This window comes from Haliaeetus albicilla, chromosome 25 (assembly GCF_947461875.1).
Source record: "Haliaeetus albicilla chromosome 25, bHalAlb1.1, whole genome shotgun sequence".
In the NCBI taxonomy this organism is placed as follows: domain Eukaryota; kingdom Metazoa; phylum Chordata; class Aves; order Accipitriformes; family Accipitridae; genus Haliaeetus; species Haliaeetus albicilla.
Genome location: NC_091507.1, coordinates 22,669,328 through 22,692,273, shown reverse-complemented (window position 1 = coordinate 22,692,273; position 22,946 = coordinate 22,669,328). Strand labels below are relative to the sequence as shown.

At 38.1% G+C, this 22,946-nt stretch overlaps 1 protein-coding gene across 4 annotated transcripts in view; it reads left to right on the top strand.

The window, feature by feature from the left end:
- Window positions 1–22,684, top strand: part of ARHGEF7 (Rho guanine nucleotide exchange factor 7) — a 128,112-nt gene extending 105,428 nt beyond the window's left edge. For 3 of the 4 annotated variants that reach the window (XM_069770259.1, XM_069770262.1, XM_069770261.1), the window contains 6 exons: window positions 513–606; window positions 3,561–3,650; window positions 6,872–7,048; window positions 16,135–16,234; window positions 16,867–16,921; window positions 19,499–22,684. In XM_069770259.1, coding sequence (XP_069626360.1) covers window positions 513–606; window positions 3,561–3,650; window positions 6,872–7,048; window positions 16,135–16,234; window positions 16,867–16,921; window positions 19,499–19,621 — 639 coding nt within the window. In that variant the 3' untranslated portion in view covers window positions 19,622–22,684. The remainder of the gene's footprint in view (window positions 1–512; window positions 607–3,560; window positions 3,651–6,871; window positions 7,049–16,134; window positions 16,235–16,866; window positions 16,922–19,498) is intronic. The other variant, XM_069770260.1, reaches the window with a different exon arrangement.
- The last annotated feature ends 262 nt before the right edge of the window (window positions 22,685–22,946 follow it).

Sequence of the window (22,946 nt, the reverse complement as noted above, 5' to 3'; positions counted from 1 at the left end):
TTGAGCAGAAATGCTGTATTTGTTGCTGTATCTTTTTTTTTTTTTTTGCTGTAGAGCTTTGTAAGAACAGACCTAAACATTTACAAATTCTGGCTTTGAAGAGTATACTACCTGCCAAACTTCCTTGTTAGGTCCTTTTTTACCTGCTTCTAAGTAGACAGGTGAAATGGGTTGTCTCTTCAAAAGTTAAGGAAAAAAACCTGTGTTAATGTATGCCTGCCTCTTCCCTTCGCTCTAGCTCCCAAACAGCCTGCATGCTTTTGCAGCAGCTTTTCTGTATATTTCTGTTAATAGAACAGATAAAATATCTGACTTTGTGTATAGTTGGAGGAAGGGTAGAGAGGAAGTCCGCCAGTTCAGGCAAATCGGATGTGCCAAAAAATATTAGTAAACTGAATTTTGGTGCTGTTAAAAGATTTTTAGTTAGTAACTCCTGTATGCATCTTAGAAGTTAAACTTTTGAAATATTGTAGAGAAGCTCTACTCTTTTTATTTTTATTTTCCCTGCACAGGATCTCAGTAAAAGCCCTAAAACCATGAAAAAGCTGCTTCCCAAACGCAAGCCAGAACGGAAGCCATCAGATGAAGAGTTTGCACTGAGAAAAAGTAAGAGAGACTTGGAACGAATGTCTGCATGATATAAAGGATGGAATTAACATCCGTTTAAATTCTGTGAAGGTTAGGCGTACAGCGTAAGCGAGTCATCTGGCTTCCTCTCTCCTGTCAGGGGAGAGGGGGGTAGGTATCTCCAGGGGATGGTTTGTTTTATTCATCTTAGGTGCTTATGTCGTGATGGCATTAGTTGCTTTCTAGAGGTTTACTGTTGACTACAGTGGATGTATGCTTGGGATGGAAAGTCAGATTTCTATTTGTTTGCTACAGAGGGAAGTGAGCTTGCTATAGAGCCATGTAAAGTTCAGTAAGGTAAACCTGTCTTTTAATACTGTGAAGGACAATTTGAAGATACTGTCCCACTCTTGCAGAACGCTTGGTAGCTATGTTCTTAAATTGATCCTGGTAGGAGCTTCTGCTGAGCTGTGTGTTGGAAAGCTGGGTATTGCTGCTGCTTCGAAGTCTGGTTGCTTAGAGAGGTCACTGTCTAAGATCCAACAGTCTGCTCTCATCTCCTAGAAATAAGGTTGTTTGCTAGTGTCTGTGTCTGAATGAACTGCAGGGCTTTAGAGCGCTTGAAGTCGGAAGAGCAACGCTGAACTGAGAGGGACTGATGACTGTATAGAAAAACAGAAGGGTCAAAATCTGGATGTTGGGATAATTTGGGGTGGAGGGAACATTAATGTTATCAAGCAAACACAATATTCACTTAGTTGTCAGTGTCACTCTAATTCTTCCTTAGAAATTTGTGAATGAATAATCCAAGTATTTGTATCAATAAAAGACAGGGTGTTTAAGCTGAAGGCCATATTCTTTTACTGCAACTTTTGCTTCTCTGTGTCTGTCCTTTGCTCGTGGGCTTTTTAAGACAGAGATTGTGCCTTGAGTGTTCCAATGCATGAAGTGTGTTATTGTGAACAATGTCTCTCCCTGGTTTATGTAGAGTTAGAGAGAAAAAGCTTTTCCTCAGGGCACCGTTGGTTTGTCTAAGGTGGAGGTCCTTCTGAGTGTGCTGTGAATTTCATACTGCAAAGGTTAAGGTAGTGAATAGAATGATCCTGTGTTCTTGGATGTGCAAAGTGGATGTTTAGTTCAGGACGTTTTAACCTTACAGGAAGGTATCTGTTTAGGAAAAATTAAAGTACTGCAATACAGTATCGTTTCAGATGTTGGAGGATGGAGGTTCAGTAGTTGTGCTGACAGTGGTAATACAGCTGTCAGCTTGGAGATGTAGGAATTATTAAACACTTAGTGAGGGGAGATAGTTCTTTCGGGGGGAAGAAGGGGGTTTTTAGCTTGCAGATACATTGTTCTACTGATTAACACCTTCCAGTATTTTGTATGTAGGCGATAACTTTGAATAAAAGGGATTTTTTGGTGGCTTTAAGTCAAAGAGTGTTAGTTACAGAAATATTTACTGATTCTTGGTATTCACCCCCCCCCACCCCCCCACCCCCCCCCCCCCGCTTTGTGTCAGTACTTAGAAGCTTCTGTTACATGTTAGTGCTCCTTCAAGCTTTTGCCACTTGTGGAGCTGTAAAGGTTTTCCACTGAGGAACTTCTGTTGAACTTAAAGCTTATTGATAGATAGATTTGAGTTTTATTACTTATCTCCTCCAGAATCCCAGGGGTTTTTTTGTGGGCTGTGTTTTGAGAACTGCTATGTGAAATTAGCATTATAACAGACAAACCAAAATAAGTAAGGTATTTCAACTGAGTGCCCTCACAGTACTCATTTCAGAAGTGAAATATTTGTCTTGCTACTGTAGTAATATGGTGCTGCATTCTAACCACAGTGAAATCCAAAATGAAATTTTTCCTGCCTTGAAAGAGAAATAACCTGTACTTTGGAGTACCTGCATCTCCTAAACTGTAGGGAAACTATATTGGGTCAAGATAATTTCTTCAACAGTTAGCTTGTCAGCTGATCCTGACAAATGATTGGACAGTTGGCTTTGTTCTGGTGATAATAAATCACAAAGACTTATTCTCTCTGGCAGAGAATACTACTACATTTTGGTGTTGAAGGCAGTTCAGATTCACGCAGCAGGAAATTTTCAAGCCTATTTTTTTCAAGGAGGAAAACAGGAAAAATGCTTTTAAAATAACAAATGATCTTGCCCTACATATATGCTCCTAGTTCCATCTAAGCTAATAATAGAGGTACCTCCAGATTTCAGTTTGATTGGAATTTCACTCTGTTGCAAGTGAGCAATTTGAAAGCATTTTTACTGAATTCCCCAAAGAGGAGATTTGCTGTGGAGCTCTACCTTTAGGAAAATTTTGCCATGTTAAGCTTGAAAGGTTAGATTTTTTTCAGTATTTGTATTTCTACTTTAAAGTCTGAGAAGTTTAATTACTCCACTTTTGACAGATACACTTACATGATAGTTACATCTTTCCTGCTGCACACTGGACTGAAACTGTACTGACGTATTTATTATGCTGTTAATTCGGAGTTTAATTTTCAATAGTGTGCTGTTGAAAGGGGTAAATCTGATACATATACAAAACCCCAAAGTTTTCAAGATTTCTTTTCTGTGAATTAATATTCTGTTCCTTGATTTCTTTCATTAAATAATGAAATAATACATATATTATAACTGTATATACAGGTTTTTTCAGTTTAGTGGCTGTTTGGTTTAGAACCAGAGTGATCACACTTCAGAACGTGTTCTGTGCAACTTCAGAAGCTCAGAAAATTTCTTGAATGTGTGGGTAATTGCTCTGACTTGGTTTTTTTTCCAAGCATTTCAAGATACTATTTTGTCTTAAACTGTTACTTTTGCTCATTGAAGTATGATTTTTAAAATGGCATGATTAAGAGGATTTTAAAGGGTTGGTTAGGCTGAACTTTGGACTCAACTGAAACGTAGTGATTTAAAGAGGCTTTTCTGTATTAAGAAACATAACCATGTTTAAAATTCTATTTTTCCCATTGATTCTAGGTACAGCTGCTTTAGAAGAAGATGCTCAAATTCTTAAAGTCATTGAAGCATATTGTACAAGTGCCAAAACACGTCAAACACTAAATTCAAGTAAGTTAGAAAGTACTGAAATGGCTAAAACACAAATTAGATAGTTTGCGAAAAAGAGAGGTGTATGTTCTCAGGCCTTTGCAAGTAGCAAGCTGGACCTGGAAGTAATAATAACCTGTTTCTGGCTTAATATCAGTGCCGAGTGCTTAAGTATTGGGTGCCAAGGACCGTGGTTAAAGACTATAATTCTTTCAGTATTTAAAAAACACAAAACATAACAAAAAAAACCAAAAGCCAAAAGTGACTACTTGTCATGGTTTAAAATTGCACAAAACCTTCACCAATGAACGACAGGTGTCTGAACTGAATGTGATAGTTAATCAGTATGCTTTTTGGTAAATTTCAAGAAGCTGGTAAGTAGAGAGGAGGAATGAAGACGTAGTCATAATTTTGGAGGAGTGTATTTTTGTCTTGTTCTGTTCAACAAAGACTTCCACTATGGAAAAGTAACCTAGACCTATAAAAATTTCTTTTCTTTTACTGCCACTAGTTGTTTTTAGTATTTATTACAAATTTTAATCCCATCTCATAATTTCAGGAGAAATTGTTCTCAGATCTGTGTGTTGCTTAAAGCCATTTTTAGTTTCTCAGATCAATACCTAGATTATTGAAAACCTGTAACGTGCCTCTGGGGTCCTACTTCATTTAATCCAAATCAAGGTTGCCATGTGGAGTTCCTCTGTATTGTAAGTAAAACATTGCGCAAAGCAGGGGAGTCCACCAGCATGTGTTCCATTTACACAAGGAAGGAGAAAATGCTGTTGCGTTTGTTCTGATTGCACAGTTTTTGCACAGTTGAATACTGATTTCATTCGGGGATCCTTGGAACACAGTATAATGATCCTGAAGAACTTGGCTGGTTTTGCTGTTGTCAGGAACTAGAAGAGTGGACATTATAACTTACTCCTTGTCCACTAAAGCTGTTTAAATTTGTGGTGTTAATCACTGTTAATACTGCCCACAGTGCTCTGTGACTGTTTTGCTTCCAAGCAAAAGCACTTTATGTTGACAGTTGAGAAGTCTCAAAATGCAATTGCAAACTTAGTTCATGGATTTTCCTAATACGTGTTTGCTTACTGTTATCACCTTGAAAAAAATCCAGGTACTTTGTATTCATATGTAATTTAAAATGGGAATATAGCCCTTGTATTAGGCTGTAGAAATTTTTGAAGTAACAACAAAAACCTTCATTTCAATTTTTCTGTCTTGAACTGTAGGCCTCCAAGGTGATAAAATTAGCTATTACATAATTTTTTATTAATACTAATCTAATTTGTAGCCCTACAGTCATTACAGTAGTGTGTTTAATTGGATAAAAAGGAATGAATGTGTTCAAAATTCTGAAGATATACTGTTGTTCCAAACAAAATTAAATGAGATGATTGCCGTTTAAATGCTTTGACTGTGATCTGTTGATTATTTCCAAGGATGATGTGACAAGAAATGGTTGGGGAAACATTTGCACTTGCACAGTAGTGTGCAAGATATAAAATGTGTGTGCAGACTCAAAATGGATATGATTTTTTTTGCTTTTTTGCCTATTTTTTTCCTTCCTATGTATATTTAAGAAATATACATAGTGCTGTGAGTATCATTGCATACATCAGAAGTCAGCAGCTTTTATTTGCTCTTAATTGCAGCAAGAAACATTTTTTTTTATTGATTAAGCACATGGCTGCTTTGTTTGGAAAGAATAGTGTTGTCATCTAAGACTTTCAGTTTCAGAAGATCCATTTTTAGACTGGTAATGGGGGAAAAAACCAATCATGCTGGAATTGCTTCTGTGGGAGCAGTAGTCAGCGTAGAAGAGTAGAATTAAAGAATTGCCTGTCATCTGTGAAGCACGCCCTTGTTTTACATACTCCTTTCTTACCTCCGTGTTAATATTCTGCCTGTCCCTCACAGCACTCATTTGGCAGTGCTCCCACCTGCACCACAGCCCAAAGCCCAAGGGGTGCTGCTTTTGGCAACGTCAGATCAGCAGAGCTGTGGCACCAGTGCACACTGGTGGGAGTGGCAGTAGAGGTAGCAGAACAACTTTTTAAGTTGTTTGGGTGGGGAAGGTGCGGGGTTTAATTTGGGGAGACAGATGCCAATAGAAGAACAGCGTTTCACTTTCTCCTGCTTCTTATATACCGAGTTTATTTTGCACTTTGCTCCAAATGGAGGCTTAAAATCTTCTGCAGTACCATGTGTGTGCTGGCTTGTAGCATGGCCACTTACATGGTTTCAGTCCTTGGATATTGCCAGGCCTTCAAAAATAAAGGGGGGTTGATCAACTACTCTAGTGTTTAATTGGGAAGTTAGATTCAGATAGCGGTGTGTAGGGAGAGGTGTTTGAGGGGTCGGAACGGACCAGGCTGCGTTGCTGTTAGCCTCTTGGCCCTGTTTCTCTGTGAGTCAATTTACTACATGGTTAAACAAATAACAAGGGGTACAGGCACAGAAAAGCTGTACTTTGACAGCCCTCTTGAGTGGACGCAAGATGTTGCTGCTGATGTAGAAAGTCAGCAGCCCTGCTCTGCATGAGAACCTTTGCTTTTTCCCCTGCATTTTCCTCTTTACCGTGGTGACACAAGCGCTTCTGCGGCTGTGTTGTGAGCTGGTGGGGAAATTACCTGCTTGAAAAAGAATCTTTTGTAGGGCTAATTTTCATTTGAAACTGTTCCCTGACCTGGCTCACCAAGCAGCTGTACAAATGACTGTGTCATTGCAAGGGAGGGAAAGGATGGAGGTACAGATGTGTGATGGGGAACGGCCTGTTGCTTTTCAGATCAGCGCTGGATCGTGCTGGCTTACTGTGTTTATCGCTCTGTCCCCAGTCAAATCCCCTCAGGCCAGAACTGACTCCGTACTTCAGAAGAACCTAACTCCCTCTTCCAAAAAATATATTTTCAAACAAGGTTTTGGTTATTCAAAATTCTCAACTGAGGCTGCTTAGAAGCTTAAAAACCACTTCAAAAATTGTGTTGTAACAGTTCAAACATTATATGCTGAGTGTAACTTATACCCAAACCCCAAACAAATAGAAAAAACAAAGAAAAAAAAAAAAGAAAAAAAACTTTGGTGCCTTTTTAACAATATTTTCTCTTTTCCTTCTCTTCCCATCACCTTTTTGCTTTTATTTCATGTGTTTGGTTGTGGCTATTCCTTACGTTCTCCTCCTCATCCCACCTCTGCCTATCCACATCCACCATTTCATTTCACCTGTACATCCTTAGCATGGCAAGGCACTGACCTGATGCATAATCACGTCTTGGCTGATGATGACCAATCAAGTCTAGACTCCTTGGGTCGTCGCAGTAGTCTTTCTCGTTTGGAGCCTTCAGACCTCTCAGAAGACTCTGACTATGACAGTATATGGACAGCCCATAGTTACAGAATGGGGTCTACATCTCGTAAGAGCTGTTGCTCATATATCTCTCACCAGAACTAATGCACTTCTGAGCTTTTTCTTAACAAATGCTTGTTGTATCACAGCCTGCTTTTCTTAGATGTTTTCTTGCTGTTCCTTGTCTCTTTAATGTGATATTTTAACAACTTCTGAGGGAGCTTCTGAAACTTCAGTTATACCTGGTGGAAGGCTCTATTGCCAATTCAATACACGTACAAATAAGTAATTCTAAAAAGTGTATATCCTGTTAAGGATGATATTTCTTGAGGGTTTTTTTAACTGACAGATGTTAATTTGTAGCTCTGAATGGTCTTTTTTTTTTTTCTTTTGACTTGGTCAGTGTAGCAACAGGTCCTTTCTTCTTTTTTTTTTTTTTTTTTTTAATTTATTTTGGATACAGCATGTTTTTGTATTTTGAACTGAAACCATACTGGTTTGTGAGCTGAGTGCCAGCAATATGGAAATACCTTAGTGGTAGCGGTTGGATTTTCTACCTATTACAAACAAAATACAAAGCTGGTAGAGTAAGAAAAATGCAGCTTAAAAATAAGCAGAACGAGAGCTGTAAAATCATTCAGATACTCACATATCTGGCCCATTTGTTTGGAAGAGCATTTGCTAATCCATAAAAAATTCTGTTTTTATACTGCTGTCTTTCCCTCATTGCTTAAACGTTTATACGAAGGACCGCACTGCTCTCCCCCCACCCCAGTCTGGCAGTTGTCATGAAAACCCGGCAGTCCATGCTCATTACATGCAGTGTTTTGATAATCTCATGTTACCTATGGTCATGCTGTCACTTTACTGTACGCAGTAGCGTGGCAGAAAGCAGGGTCTAGATGTTTACTTGCCTGTTAAAATACACAGCTGTCAACTCTCAATTGACCATTCTTCTTGAAAAGACGAGATGAAAATGGTTCCCCTGATGGAGGCTCGCGTGTTCAGCATCTGAAACTCTAGGTACAACTGCCATCACATTGGCTTGTTTGACGTTCTGAATAATAGAATGCTTGGCTTTTGGGTTGTATTGTTTGGAGCATGTCCGTGACAGATTTTATTGTGTCTTGTAACTTCTTTCACGAGCAGGTTTGTTTTCAGCAGCAGCTCTTCAGTTACAGTCGTGTTGGCTTTTCAGAGAGCTGTGACATGCTGTGCACAGCTGAAGGTCTCGAACCTGCACGTGGGGCACTGCCGGGGTGAAGTGTGTGTGTTCTGTCTTGCGGATACCGTAATCGGCATCAAAACAAAAATGACATGTTTTCTACATCTTCCTTGGCGTTAGGGAAAAGCATGTGATGAAAGGACAGAAACAGTTCTCGTTTTCACCAGGGTCCCCAAAAGCAATTCCCCTACCCCTTTTCAAGTAAGCATGTTATCCAGTGTTCGGGTATTATCTATGAACAAGTTCAGAATAATCACGATGCAATAAACTGCCGCCTGGGAACTTGATCACTCTCTTTAAAAGATAATCAACACCTTTCTGCAGGTTACATGATCAGAAAGTTAGTAATTGCTGATGTGCATGATTCCAGAAGGCGGTCAGCGTGGAGAAGCTATTTCAAAGCAGTTCACGTTTGCAGATCTGCGTTCAGTCTTGTTTGATCACCTCCTTTATCCTCTCTCACTGTTGTTGGCATGCAAAAATATGACTAACAAAAGCAGCAGTGCTTACCGAGGAGGGTTTTCAGGGGTACATATTACTAGTCGTATGTTAACGAAGTGACCAGGAACTTGTGTATGTTGAACTTTTTTCAAAATGGAGGAGTGTTGCTTAGAGAAATGCGATGAGTACGTGTGCTCCATACCATTCCACAGCGCATTTGTAACCCACTTCACTCCCCTCTTCCTTTCAGTCAGTTTTTGGTTTTTTTAAACATATATGGAAAGTATGGATTGGTTTTTTTCCTGTTTCTTAAGCTGTGGTGTTCTAGTTGAATAATGTTTTCTGCATTGGATAAACGGCAATTCCTTTATGTCTGTTTCATGTTATATAGTGTAAATATGAGTTTGTAATACAGTTGTTGCACTTGATCTCTCCTTATCACACAGAATGTTTTGTTACTCAGATCCGAAGATTTTATTGACTTTCTATGCACCAAAGCTTTGACAGTTTACCACCATTAATTATTGTAGCATTTAAGTCATTAACTGTTATCATAATTAGGATCTCTTATGTTCTGTAGCCTCATATTAATGTCACCGCACATTTAAAATCATTCCATGTCTTCAGTGTTCCAGGCCATAAGCTATTGTGAACTTATCAGGAGTATTAATGCAAAATGCTTTTTTTTAAAAAAAAAAAAAAAAAAAAAAGGCAAATGTGGAAATGGTGGTATTCGGTCCAAAGGTTCAGTGTTTCTATTTTTGTGGAACTTTAGTCATGGTAATAATAGTACCTTATGTTTATGCAATTCTGTAAATTATATGTGTACAGTTACAAATACACTGGAAGGATGGAGAATCTGAATTGGAAGGTAGGTTCAAGCCATTGTCAGCCCCTCTTCACATGGCTTATGCAGTGTTTCCATAAATTAGTATTTACCGTAAATTGAAACCAACCAATATTAATTGGGTGTTTTGCATAATCTTGCCAAAACACAGTAATGTGTATATAGTGACGTAAAACATAGAAAAAATAATATATATTGTGCACTTCATTTGTGAATGGGAGAAGCCATCTTTAGTAGGTGACTGCCTTTTGAAAATACAAAATGGATGTATATCTGAATGTTGCATTGTACTGTACAGTATGCATATTGTTTGTGGTTGCATATATCAATTAAGTGTTTTGTTTTATATAAAAAGGACATCTGTTATGTACAGTTGAAATAAATTTTGCATTTGCTAGACTGTGACTTTAATATTTAATTATTACACAGGGGGAAAGGACAGCATAACTTGTAACTTAACTTCTTCTTCTCCCCCTGCCTCCTTTCTCTCCCTCCTCCTTCCTGGAGGAATCAAATGCTGAAGTGAAAGAGCTTTTTTGACATAAGTGTGTAATCTTTGTTTGATGTAGTTGACAACTACAGGAAATTCAATGTAATGTGAAGTATGTATCCTTCTGTATCCTCTCTTTTTTAAAAATAACTATTCAGACACGTTGCCATCTATAGAATGTTATTCTGTTGCCTCCCTCTCCCCTTAATTGATTTTATTTTCTTCTTTTTCATTTTTTGGATTGGTGTGTTCTCAGTAAAAGCACAGGCTGAATTATTGGAGCAATCTAAAACCTACTTCTGCAGGTCCTGTTACCAGAGAGAAATTTTATGAATATGATACTGGTTTCTAGAACCTTACATATTTTCAAGATTTAATACTGCAACATCTTTCTCTTCAAAACAAGAGTTATCTTTAGTGCTTCTGCTTAAAAGATGCTCATATTTGAGTGAATTAAAATAAAACAGTAACCTAATATACATACTAAAATGTTTACATCAGAATAAATGAAGTAATTGCCTACTTCTGTTAAAAGGTCATAACATTTTGCTGCTATGATTGTAGTAACTCTAGTTTCAGCTCTGCAGCCCTCTGGTTGGAAGTTTTGGTATTGGTTAGTGAAATACACAGGAAGTTTAGTGGGATAGCTATTCCCAAATGTTGTCTTAGAAATATCCCGCTTCTTCAGATGGTGTATCTGTCTTTCAGACTCTTCATTCTGTTCTTATACGACTAACACTTACATATGGAGCTGTATGTGTTTCAGTCCACTTCAGTTATTTTCATTTTACTCATCAAAACATTTTGCTGTAAACTGCTTAGATCTGTTACCTGAGTCGTGTGGGGTTTTTTCCTATTTGTGTATCACTGTTAGTTAAAAAACAACAACAAATAACTTCATGCCAAAACCTTCTTTGTTACTCCCAAGAATTGCAAACAACGGTGTATTTTATACAGTGAAACTCAAGTTTGGCCTGATGTTTGGATTCTGACTTGTTGTTATCTGTACAAAGATATTAAAGGGTTCCCTTTTGACTTCAGCAGATCTGTAGCATGAAGGATTTTTTTTTTTTCAATGCTTTAATCTCAATGCACTCAGAGTCTGAGGGCACCATTTTTAGGATTCTTCATATTAGGACCTCATCAAAGATTCATTGAGAAAGAGAAGGTTAATTTGGCAGGTCTGCTTATCCATTTTAGTATCTTTTATATAACTAACACAATGAAACACTGGATGTTTTAAACAACAAGTAATTCTTACTTTTTGTCTACTCTTTGCTTCTCTAGGAAATATACACGTCTGTACATACTGGTGGCTAATGGTAGATCTAAACAGTTGTGTATGCACATATTTGTTTTTCAGTGGCAAGTCAGACTTTTGTCTTTGAAGTTCAAACAAATAATTTCAAAGAGCTTCTTAGCTTATGAAGAGAGCCTAGTAAAGTTGCTGAAAACCAGAACTGTATATTTGCAAGTACTGTTTCTAATTTTTTACCTTTATTGTGCCTTGTTCCCCTCCTTACCTCTCCTAATCACAATAAAGGTATGAAAAAGTGAAGAAAACAGCAATACTTAAAAGCTGTGCAACAGAATCATTGCCGATAGCCTCAAATTATGCCATGCACTTCTTAAAATTAACCGCCATCGCCACATGTCTAACTTGCATAGCTTAAATTAGGACCCTCGTAGTCGCTGGAAGAAGGCAAACTCTTGGTAGAGTAGAAGTACCTAGGTTGAGCCTCCTCCTCCACGTGGCCAGCTGGAGGAAGGAGCCCTGGTCCTGATGGGCTGGGGGGAGCTGGCTTTTAACTGAGGCCCTGAGGTTAGCTGCTTTAAGGAGGTGATGTGCGTACCCACCTCTGGTTTACTGTTACCTTAAATGGTTCCTGGCCAGACGAGGCCTTTGAACGTAGGCGGAGACTTAATACCTGGTTAAAGTGAAAAGGTATCTGAATTTCATCCCCCTTCTTCTCTTCCTTCCCTTCTGCCTGATGTGTTAAGATCCGTGCAGAACTTCTGGACTCTCTTCACACGTGTCTGCTAAATGATGCAGAACGAAGGACCAGACTGATTACCAGTACAGCTCCTTCTGAAGCCTGGTTTCTGTCAGGAACCAGCATGGTACCATATCAAGTGGTTTTTAAGATGTCAGGCTCCCTTTGGAGGAGAGTGAATAGAAGGCTGGGGTTCTGCGGTTATGCTTGCAAACAGACATCACCGAGAACCTCTGTGGCATTCAGTCTGGGCTCTAGTTTCTTCCCGTTTTGGTGTTAAGACTGTACTCCAGGGCTGGTTTCAGACAGGTATAAAGTGAACTTCTGTCACAGTCTTTCAGCCACATAAATATCCAAACAGCTTTCAGCTTTCCTTTTTTTCCAGAAATGCTCAGAACTGCTTGCTGGTTTGGCTGATTATTAGGCTGGAAAGGGGATCAGACACTGAAAACTAAAAGCACGGGGCTGTTAGCCACAGGCTTGTTCTTTATCTCGGGTGTTGCACCACATTACATAGTGGGTATTGCTAAGGTCTCTACCCCTGGTCTGAATGCCATGTAGGCTGTGTTTATTTGCTTTACTCTGGAGGCTAAATTTGCTAAACCTGTAATTTAGGGTATGGTATTGGGAAAAAGCATTGTAATTCTTTATTCTCCACTCTAGGGCTGGGAGGTATTGATACTGAATAGATACCTTCATTTTCTTGCTGGAATTTAATTGATGGGAACTTAGTTGAATCTTGATCATAGCGGCCAGTTGTTTTGTCTTAAATATGCAACAGACTTCTAAACAGTGGGGTCATTCTTCCAAGACCCTGGATTTAGTTCCCCTTTGAAAAGTTAATGGCATCTTACTCAGCCTTACTATTTGTTTGCTAATCTTGTAGTAATTGCCTGGGTTTGCCAAACATCTATTCTTCTCCCATCCACCTTGCTTCCCCCCACACCCTCAAAAAAAGGAAAGGAAAACCCTGTTTTGTAAAGCTTTGGGGGTAGTGTTCCATCTTTTTTAAACTGGTACTTTTGGTTGCATTGTCTCAAGGTGATTTAGGGCCAGAGTTATTTTAGGTCAATTTAAACATTGTCTTTTGGCCCATTGACTTGGAATGAGAGTGAGTAGTGTCTCATAATAAAATTCAGCATGAAACTTGGATGCTTAGGATTGATGAATGGCAGAAATGGCAAACTGAAGTGATTTTTTATTCTTCTGCACTACTTCATGAAAACATGGAATATGTCGCAAAGAAGTGCTTAGGATTATCTAAGTTGCAGGAACTTCTTAGACTGCCCTTTTAGTACAACTTTGTGTGAACTACGCACTGTGCTATAATGCAGCCCTCTCTTCATGTCCTAAAGCTGTAGCTGTAAACTTTTCCAGAGAGAAATGGTCACATAGAGAATAGACATAAAGAACCTGGTGGAGGCACAAGGTGCAGTTTAGGGAACACTGCTGAGTGCCAGTAGTGAGGCGACTATGCTTGAAGTTCCTTCTAGATGTGTAATTGCCAGAAAATGCGTCTTAAAAAGAAAAGCTTCTGGCATAAATGGTGCAGAAAAGCAAGATGGTGAAGTAGCTTCGTTTTACCTTTAGAACTTCACACGTCAAGTCTGATGTTACTGTGCACGTACTCATTTGATGACAGGGTCCTCTGTTGCAGATAGATGTGCTGTGTGTTTGTACCTTTGATACTTAGCAAGTGCTCGTGGGGTTTAGGAAAAAATCCAAAACAAACAAGAAACCCTGCCAAAACTCACAAAAAGCAAACCAAGGTGAAGAAGAAAGTGTTGGGCTTTTTTTTTTTGCATAAGTACAAATTGTAAGAGCAGCAAGGGTTCTGAGATACGAATTTAAAAGTTGCATGACCGACGGTATTGGAGCAATGAAGGCGAGAGTGAAACTTGTGATGTCCTGAATTCCACAGTAGTTAATGTTTTGTGGCACAGGAAGGTCAGTGTTCACAGCAACAGTTTTACATCGTGTAAGTGTGTATGCGTGCTGTGTGGTCTCCTTGTGCGTATAATGTTGGTGAACATTTTGTTTTTAATGAAACTGCATTCTGTGTCTCAGTAGTATTAAGTGTTTACTGTGCTATGCTGTACATACATCAGGATATGCTGGTGTAGACATCTTTTACATGCATGTGTGTATATAACTGTACTGCTGGGACTTTTTTTTTTTAAAGCTGTCTACTCCACGCTGTTTCTGCTTTGCAAGGACCCGTGTTACTCTGACCAGGCAAAGACAATTGGATGCAGCTCTGTACAGAGATAAATACAACGCGCTGCTCCATCTGGTCGAAGGGAGTCACGGGTGAGAAACGCGTGGCAGTTCTCTCCCTTTGGCCAGTGTCTCCCTCGACGTGTGCTGGGCTGAGGTGCTCCACATGGGTACAGAGACCCAAAATGTAGTGATCTGGTAGCAGCTGCTGCCAGCTAATTCCTAAAATAACATTTAGCTCGGTGTTCTCTGCTACCTCCTGGGCTAATAAAGCAGAGCAGTAAGCAATTAACTGAAATAAACATAAGACAACTTTTTGCAATTAGAGACTGACAGCGCAAACTGGGAAATGTCCTTGATTCCATACAGAGTTTGGATGTGCTTGTTTTATGGGTTATTCCTTCCCTGGAAAATAAGTGGAAGGGCATTAACCCATAAAAGATTTCTTCACTCTGTTAGCTGAAGAACTTGCAGCTTTCAAGGACGAGATTCTGTTCTCAAATCTGCAGTTATCTTTATTCCATAAAATTTTAACCATCATGTACTGATACATTAGATCTTTACTGTCAGCTTAGGAAACTGTTTTCTTCATTAAAGCGACTCTTGTTATTCTTTGCTAAAACAGTTTAAATAGCTTAACACGTACTGCTGAACTACGGTCCCTACAAACTCATTGTTCAGAACTCAAGAGTGCAGGTGTGGTGTTAGGGAACTTAGTATTTTTCTATGAGCTTGATTTCTTTCATTTATTTTCTGTGTTCAGATTATGTATTTTATCACGAACCATAAAAGAAAAGCACCGTTATCACAAAGCAGCTGTTCAGCAAGAGCTAACTAATTTCTCCTGACAGGCATGCACCCTGTAGTACCTAGTCATCAGTTCAAACTGTACTAGACTTAAAACATTCCTTGTGAATGAAAGTTCATTACAATGAATTGGTAGGCAAGTCTACCTTCTTTGTTAAAACTGATATCTTCGTTAAAATATGCAAGAACTTTAATGCCTTATCTGCTGTGTTTGAATTCTGAACAAATGCTTAGACAGCAATTTATTTGCAGACCTTGTTTTAAAAAAAATGCCTGTAATTTGTTGCAGCCTAATGAAATAATGTTTCTAGAATACATACTTCATGTATGTATGAATGGATACATACCTCTGAGGTGCAGATTTTTCTATTCAGAGCTACTTTTTTAGAATCTATATGTATTACCGATTATAATAAATTGTAATGATTGTAGAAGACGTTTTGAAGATGTTGGAATGTTTTGAGTTTGTCAAACCATTAAGTGCTTTTAAAAACATTTATTAAATACAAAGTATGTATTTCATTTGGTAGGAATTTATTCTAGGACTAAAAGGCTATCTGTAAGTGTATGTGTGTGTATACATGTACACACACACCCACCCCCCATTGTGTTGTTTATAGTGTTTCAGGGGAAAGGGATTTTAACTTTTTTTCTTCCATTGCTGTATTATTTGATACTATTATTCTGCTCCTTACCGATACAGTAATTGGTTTAGAGTGGAATTATTTCTTGAATTTATATCGGTGTGAGATCAGAATCTGTCCTTGAGGCTTAAATCACTGTTACTTAAACACATCTATCTCTTTCCAAGTCAGCTATGGTGAATTTGTCAGCTTTTACTGAGATAGTTGAATGGTGCACCGTTCAACGAACGGTGTGGCATCCCCGTCGATGACACAGGAGTTATGTCAGCAGCAGGATAGGAATGTCAGACAATTTTTTTGTTGTTGTAAGGCTGTGGTTTTGAATGTTAAAAATGTGTCAGTAACTTGTGTGTGTGGAGGGAAGGGGGAAATGGAAACTGATATACCTTGGTCATGCAGGTGTGTCATGCAATGAATGAAATAATAATCTTTAAAATGCCCCAGCAATATTTTTGAGTTGCTCATTTTGTAATTTATTTTTACAACAGGTTCCCGTAAAGAATCAGCTCCTCAAGTCCTGCTTCCAGAAGAAGAAAAGATTATTGTAGAAGAAACTAAAAGTAATGGTCAGACTGTTATAGAAGAGAAGTAAGAGAACATTTAATGAATGATGGATTAAACCAGTAAACTTTGCACTCTTCCTCATCCTCCCATCTCCCATTATAGTAGTGTGTCTGTGGTATATTTGTAGTAGGGAACAGAGCTGTTTGGAGTATGCTGCCAGTCCTTTAAGTGCAGTTGGCCTTCATTTAAATGCTTGTAGTCTCGTTTCTTTGTATATGCCATGCAACTTCTTCCTTCCAGGCCAAGAAGTGATATGTTTCACTTTTCAGTAATTTTTTCGAGTACTGTAGCATTTCAGTATTAAATTGGTGTAATCTTTCTAGTTAGTGTGTGGTATCATTCTATTTTTTTGGTAAGGTGTATGTTGGAAATGAAATACAGTTCTGTTACAGAAAGCTGTAATACAGAAACCAGTATAGGTCCATATGTGCTTAAGAGGTGTATCCTGTTACAGAAGCTGGTAACAGGTCCTTGCCTTACTGAATATAAATCGGGATAAGAGAAAATGTTTTCAATACAGTTCGAAATTAGCTGTTAGCTGTGGGTTTGGTTTTTTTTAAATGCATTTCATTTAACAGTTTTGTCTAACAATAGATTTAGGCATGTATTTCTGAAAACTGTTGTAACAGATCATCTTTTTTTTTTTTTCATTTTAGAAGCCTTGTTGACACAGTATATGCATTAAAGGATGAAGTACAGGAGTTAAGACAGGTTGGTAACTTGCTACATTTGTAGCAACATGGAAATGGAAAGACGGAAGGCTTATTATAAAAATAAATACGGCTTGTAAGTTGATTCACTTTGACAGGAATGAACGTGAATTTTGGACTAGATCCACTTTTAAAAGTAAAACATACCGATTTGACAAAAAGCACCTTCTCTGGTGGTTGTCATCAGCTCTTGGAGCACCAACCTTTGATAATAGTGTTAAGTATCCTCTCTCTGAGGTGGCTTACTAAGCTGTGTTTCATTTATTTTTGGATGTTACAACCTGTGAAATGTTGAAAGTGTTAAGCAAATGAGGTTTTGCTGTATCATCAGCAAAATAAGCTTATAGAGACTGTGAAAAAGTATTTGCTCTAGAACATATAATTAGTAGTTAAATGTCTGGATCTGTTTAGGCCTTTATTAATGGTCTTTCAGTAACTTGAACACCTTTTAGGAATCAGTTCTTAAAACCTCTTGTTTCCAGAGATGAGAGTCCTTTTCGGTGTCTATCACGTGGCCTTTTTTTAACGAGGGCTTCACGTTAGCTTCGGGTGCTGCTTTGTCACGTGGGGGAACTGTGCAAGATCTCACCTGAGCTGCCGGTATGGAAGTTGCAGCTGATGTTTTAAGTATCCAAAATGAGGTGTTTAAAAACGGCTTTTTCTTGCCAGGACACAGCCTGTTTAAACATGTTAATGATGCAGCACGTAGTCATTGCTCAGTGTGTAGGCAAAAAAGCATTGAATTATCCTCACTCTCCAACGTGTGAATTTGCTAACTGACCTTAACAGTTCTGACTCAAGAAGTTGGAATAAATCTCCTGTGTTAATGTAAAATGGATTTGTATTCAATTTACTTTAGGCTTTGGGCTATAAACATGAATCCGAATTCTTTGCCCATCTGTAAGTGTGCCCAGTATTTCTAAGGATGTCGTGCATGTTCCTTGAAATAGGACAGCTGATGTGTTAAATACTTAAATTCTGCTGTTTTCAGATACCTGAAGCATATGTATCCCAGGTTTGATGCAAATTTGACAGCCTTTTGAAAAATACAATTCACGTAATACAAGCAGCAACAATAACCCACTAATATTCCTGTGGCCTGGCTGCTTTTGTACAAAGGATAAACGTGCTGCCATACTGAGGCCCCACAGATCTCTGTGTGACCCTAAACAAAAAGTCAGTCTCCTGAACTTCCAAGCAACAGCTCTCTTTTCTGGTGCCTTGCCAAACAGATGGTCTCTTCAGAATCTCGCATCTTCCAGGGCCAAGACCTGTGAAAGCCTGAGTTCATTTTCTTGTATATCAGGAATCCCAGCTTAGAAGCATTTCTTGGTCTGCTGCTGTGACGTTGCCAACTGACGTGGCAGAAATGATCTCTGAGCCGGGAAGGTCCCGAGTGACCGAGGGCTTTATGGATAAAGGCTCTCTGGGAGCACCTAGTGCGCCGGTGGGTGTAGGCACCGGACTGCCTTCTGGTGGGAACTACCACGCCAGGTGGGATCCCTCCCGTAGCGACTTCCATAGGTTATTCATAGCTGTTGCTCCACAGGCACTACGTTTGAATAGTACAGTCCTGAACTGGCAGTAAATTAATAAAGAAATGAGAAGCAATTAAGTCTGTACCTACAAGAAAAGAATGAGATTTCTGAGTTTCCCATCAGACTTGAGGAGGGAATGGAGTTAATGAGGCAGCAGCTGTTGATCCCATCCTGTTTCTAGAAAGGTCTGTAGATGACAGCTGGGACCCCTGGATTGCAGACCCGTGTTTGTTACACACCTGTAGACTGGCTGTCTTGGGGCCTTAATATAATGTTGTCTTATCTTCTGGTTGCTTCTCTGCTGTTGCCAGCATCACCTTGGCCTGTACAGGATTGAACAGTGTAAGCGTTACCGTGGTTTGGTCAGTGACATCCTTACGGTCCTTTTGTTCGTGATATTTCAGTACTGTCTGATGGCGCTAAATATTGAGAACTGACTCACTCGTTAATACACATGCAGAGTGGTGGTCTTCCTTCAAATTCAGACTCCTCTTAGACTGTTGGTAGTCATCTGTCTGGTTTAAAATTTAGTCACAAAACACCTTCCAGAGAACATAATGGTTTTCAAAATACTCCTTTCAACTATCTACTTTCCTAATGAAGCAAGTTAATTTGCATTAAGTTTTAAGAAGCTTTTCTGAGATTGTGAAACTAGTTATAATCACAGGAGGCTCTTAGAGGGGATATTTACTCTACTTATTGCTCCATTTCCCTTCTCCATTAACAACAAATCTATTCTATTCCTCATTGATCAGATTTGAGCAGAAGAATTCAAGATTATTGGCCATCTGTTGCTAGCACTTGCATTATAAAGGCCCCCTAAGTATAAATGGGAAATAGCTCAGTTTCCATTTGGTGGTTTTTGTTGCATTGTGTGAAGTAACTGTGTGTAACTTGTGAAATTTTAATAGAAGGCTTTGCTTTTGAACAGCTAATAGTCTTACTGAGAAGAGCCTTCAGAATTTCTAATTGACAATGTATGTGTGGTCAGAAAAGACCTGTTTAAAAAAAAACCTAATATTTCTGTCTCTATTAAACAGGATAATAAAAAGATGAAGAAATCATTAGAAGAAGAACAAAGAGCTCGCAAGGACTTGGAGAAGCTTGTTAGAAAAGTTCTAAAGAACATGAATGACCCATCTTGGGACGAAACCAACTTATAACTAATTTTTTTCTTTTTTTTTTTTTTTTTTTCCCTTTTTCTTTCTGTTGAAAGACCAGTTGTAAAACTGAGCTGGGAAGCCTTCTGACATTAGTCAGTGTTGCATCAAGAGCACTACAAAACAGGATTTAACTGGATCTAGTGATTTCTTGCTCTGAACATACAGAATCAGTCAAGCCCTTTACTGAAGCAATCTGTACTTTAAGTGTGGAGACAGTGGATCCTGAACTCTACTAAACTTAATTTGTTTGCATCTAAATTACCTCATTTTGCAGAAAGTGCAGCACCTGACTAAAAGTCCATGTTTTTCAGTGGCTTTTTAATTAAATATATATTTTTCTTGTAAATATCTGTAATTTTGAATGCATATGTGATTGATGTATCAGGGCTGATATGTTGGTTTTTTTCTCTTGTTATTATAATGGTCACAAGTGTTAGAAATGACGGCAGTACTGTCTTACCTAAGAAAGGTCAGAGTTCTTTGTGGATAATTATGGATTTGTTCCAAATTACCTACTCATCACACATGCAAATTTGAAAACCTAATTTTCCTATTGACCACTGTATTTAAATCCTTCACTGTTATTTATGTCTGTGCATACATTTTTAAACAGTTTACAATTCTTTAAGAACAGTATTAAAATACAGAAGATCGTTTATTGACAGTAGAAACAATTTTTAACAAAACTAATGCCCGTGATTTACGTTCATGTACACTTGTTTGGCAGACTAATCTGTTGTGCTTTGGCCACCAAAAGACTGATGTACTTGCCTGCTTTTTATGACTGTGATTTTTAGGTGTTTATGTACTACATTTTCTATTGTTGTGCTTAAACATACAGCTGGCTGATAATTTAATAGATCATGAAGTTTGTTAAAGCAAAAAAATCAATCTAATCCAGAATTTTGTGAATAAATTGTTGCTATTTATATTTTATGGTCATAACAATTAAATTTTAGCTAACCTTTGTGCGTAAGACACATGGGCTAGGCCAAACTTCATTCAGAGCTTTGTTTTTATACCACTATGTAAGACTCTCTGTTTGGAATTCCCAGACTGTGGTAGCAGTCATTCCTTTCCCACCCTGTGTACTCAGCGTGTTGCTGGTTTCTGTCCTACTAGGATTTAAGTGGAAACAAATCTGGAAATAAGATACTTTTTTTAAAATCATACTGTAATTCATAATTTGCACTGCTGACAGATTTAAAAATACATAAATGAACATTTATTCCCTAGTCTGATAGGTGCAATTACTGCAATCTTTTCTCGTATTTAAAATAGGAGATGCTGCGTCACTGCAAACGGTGAGCTTCAGGTGGAGCACTTAAAATACTAATCCCATTAAAGTTCGTTATAAGTGTTTCATTGATTCTGGCAAACTTTGGATTAAACTCCAGACGGTGCAATTTTCTGAGGGGTTTGTCTTCAGTTGACAGTCAGAAGTGCAGGTATAGCGCAGACCCGAGTCGCACCTTTTGTCATCCTGATTTCCTAGTGCCCTTTAACTCCGGTTCAGTTTCATGCTCACACTTGAGCAAATGTTTATATGAACTTTAATGAGTTGGAGCCAGGATGATTAGGGTGGTAAGAATTGTCATGCACACTTTGAATCTAATGAAGAAATGTGTTTTTAAAGCTATCCATTTTTCTCAGCCAAGAACAGCTTTTTTTAAATAGGAAAGAAAAGTCAATGATTACATACTTGAGAAATAATTCTGTGGGAATGGATACTTTAGAATCTGAATAGACAATTAGTTGTCTGATGTAAGAAGCTTGAATATATTTGTAGGTATTTTAATTTGTGTTCCTACAATGTAAAAATGTCTTCCTTTATTCTAAAGGAGGAGACTGGATAAGAAAACTAAAAATGTCTACCGTATCAGAGTTACTTTTATGCACAGAACTTTAAATTTATGATAATTCTTGATACCAAAATATTTTCCTGTTGTTTGCAGTTGCACGAAAATGTGGACTGACATTTATATTTATCTTCTTATTTAGAAAGTACTCTTGCTAAAAGCTAAGTGATACTGAACCCTGCAAATTCATAGTATCTTGGCTAAATTTAGATTTGGGAATGCCAATATAATTAGAATTTTGCTAACATTTTTACCTTCTGACATTCCGGCTATTTTCAGAGTGAATTTTAATTTTTCAGTTGAGCATACGTGAAAGGACATTCCAGAGGAAGACGTATAAAAGGAAATCATTAACCTTAGCAGTATTTAGCAAATTTTAACTCAGGAACAACTTCCATCATAACAATTTGTTTTACATTATATTGTAAAGAGTAACATTGCTGTGTAAATTTGCTGACTCTTCATACCTGTGATTATTATCATTTCTGACAGTACCCCTATACTGACATCTAATGAACATGCCTTAAACACTGGGATTAAGCAGTTGTTAAATATGGCCAGGACTTAGGGACTGATTTTATTCAAGGTGGATTGGGATGACTAATTTTTACAAAAAAAAGAGGGGAAAAAAGAAAATAAAATGGACAAAACCCCCACCTAATATTGTAGGTAGCCTTTGTCTCTAGTGCAGAGAGCGAGCTTCAGGCTTTTGGGAACCTAGGAGTATCTCAACTTTTTTCTTTGACAATTTGTTATACTGTACATAGATTGTAAATTTCACCATGGACCTTCTGAATTGTTGGAAACTTTATATAAGCATGGATAAATGGGGCACTGTTTATTTAACCTATTAAAAGGTTATTTCTTTGCTCTCATCATTTAGGGATGAGGAGATGAAGCCATTTCTTATCCTATAGATGTGAAGCACTTTCAGTTCTGAACTGTCCAAAATGTAGCATAACATTTCTCTGTACTTACTGATGTATGTGTGTTTGTCTCGCCATGTCGTTACATCTTAAAGATTGAACAACTGACCACCTTTGTATAAACCTTCTTAATGCAAATCATTTAGGGATTTTAGAGTGTCTGTTTACGGTATCTGTGGAGAACTCAAGTTTAGTTTAGACATCACAATAATATCCTGGTATCGACTACTAAAGTGTTTATGCTACATTGTTGTAATTAAACCATGATTTTTCCCCTACGCTATGAAGTGTTACATTTCATGTAGTATGTGGGCTGTGAGATTAAGAAGGAAAATTGCTTTAATTTTTTTTTGCCTTTCATATAAATAACCTCTGCTATTTAATAGTGGATATACTACCTTGAAAGGCCTTTTCATGGTCTTTTATAATAGCAAATTGATGCCTGGAAAACAAACAAAGCAAGGGTTGTTTAGAGGGGTAAAAAGGAGGATCTTAACTGTCTTGCACTGAGGAATTTTCACTTTCTTTGGCGACCTGATC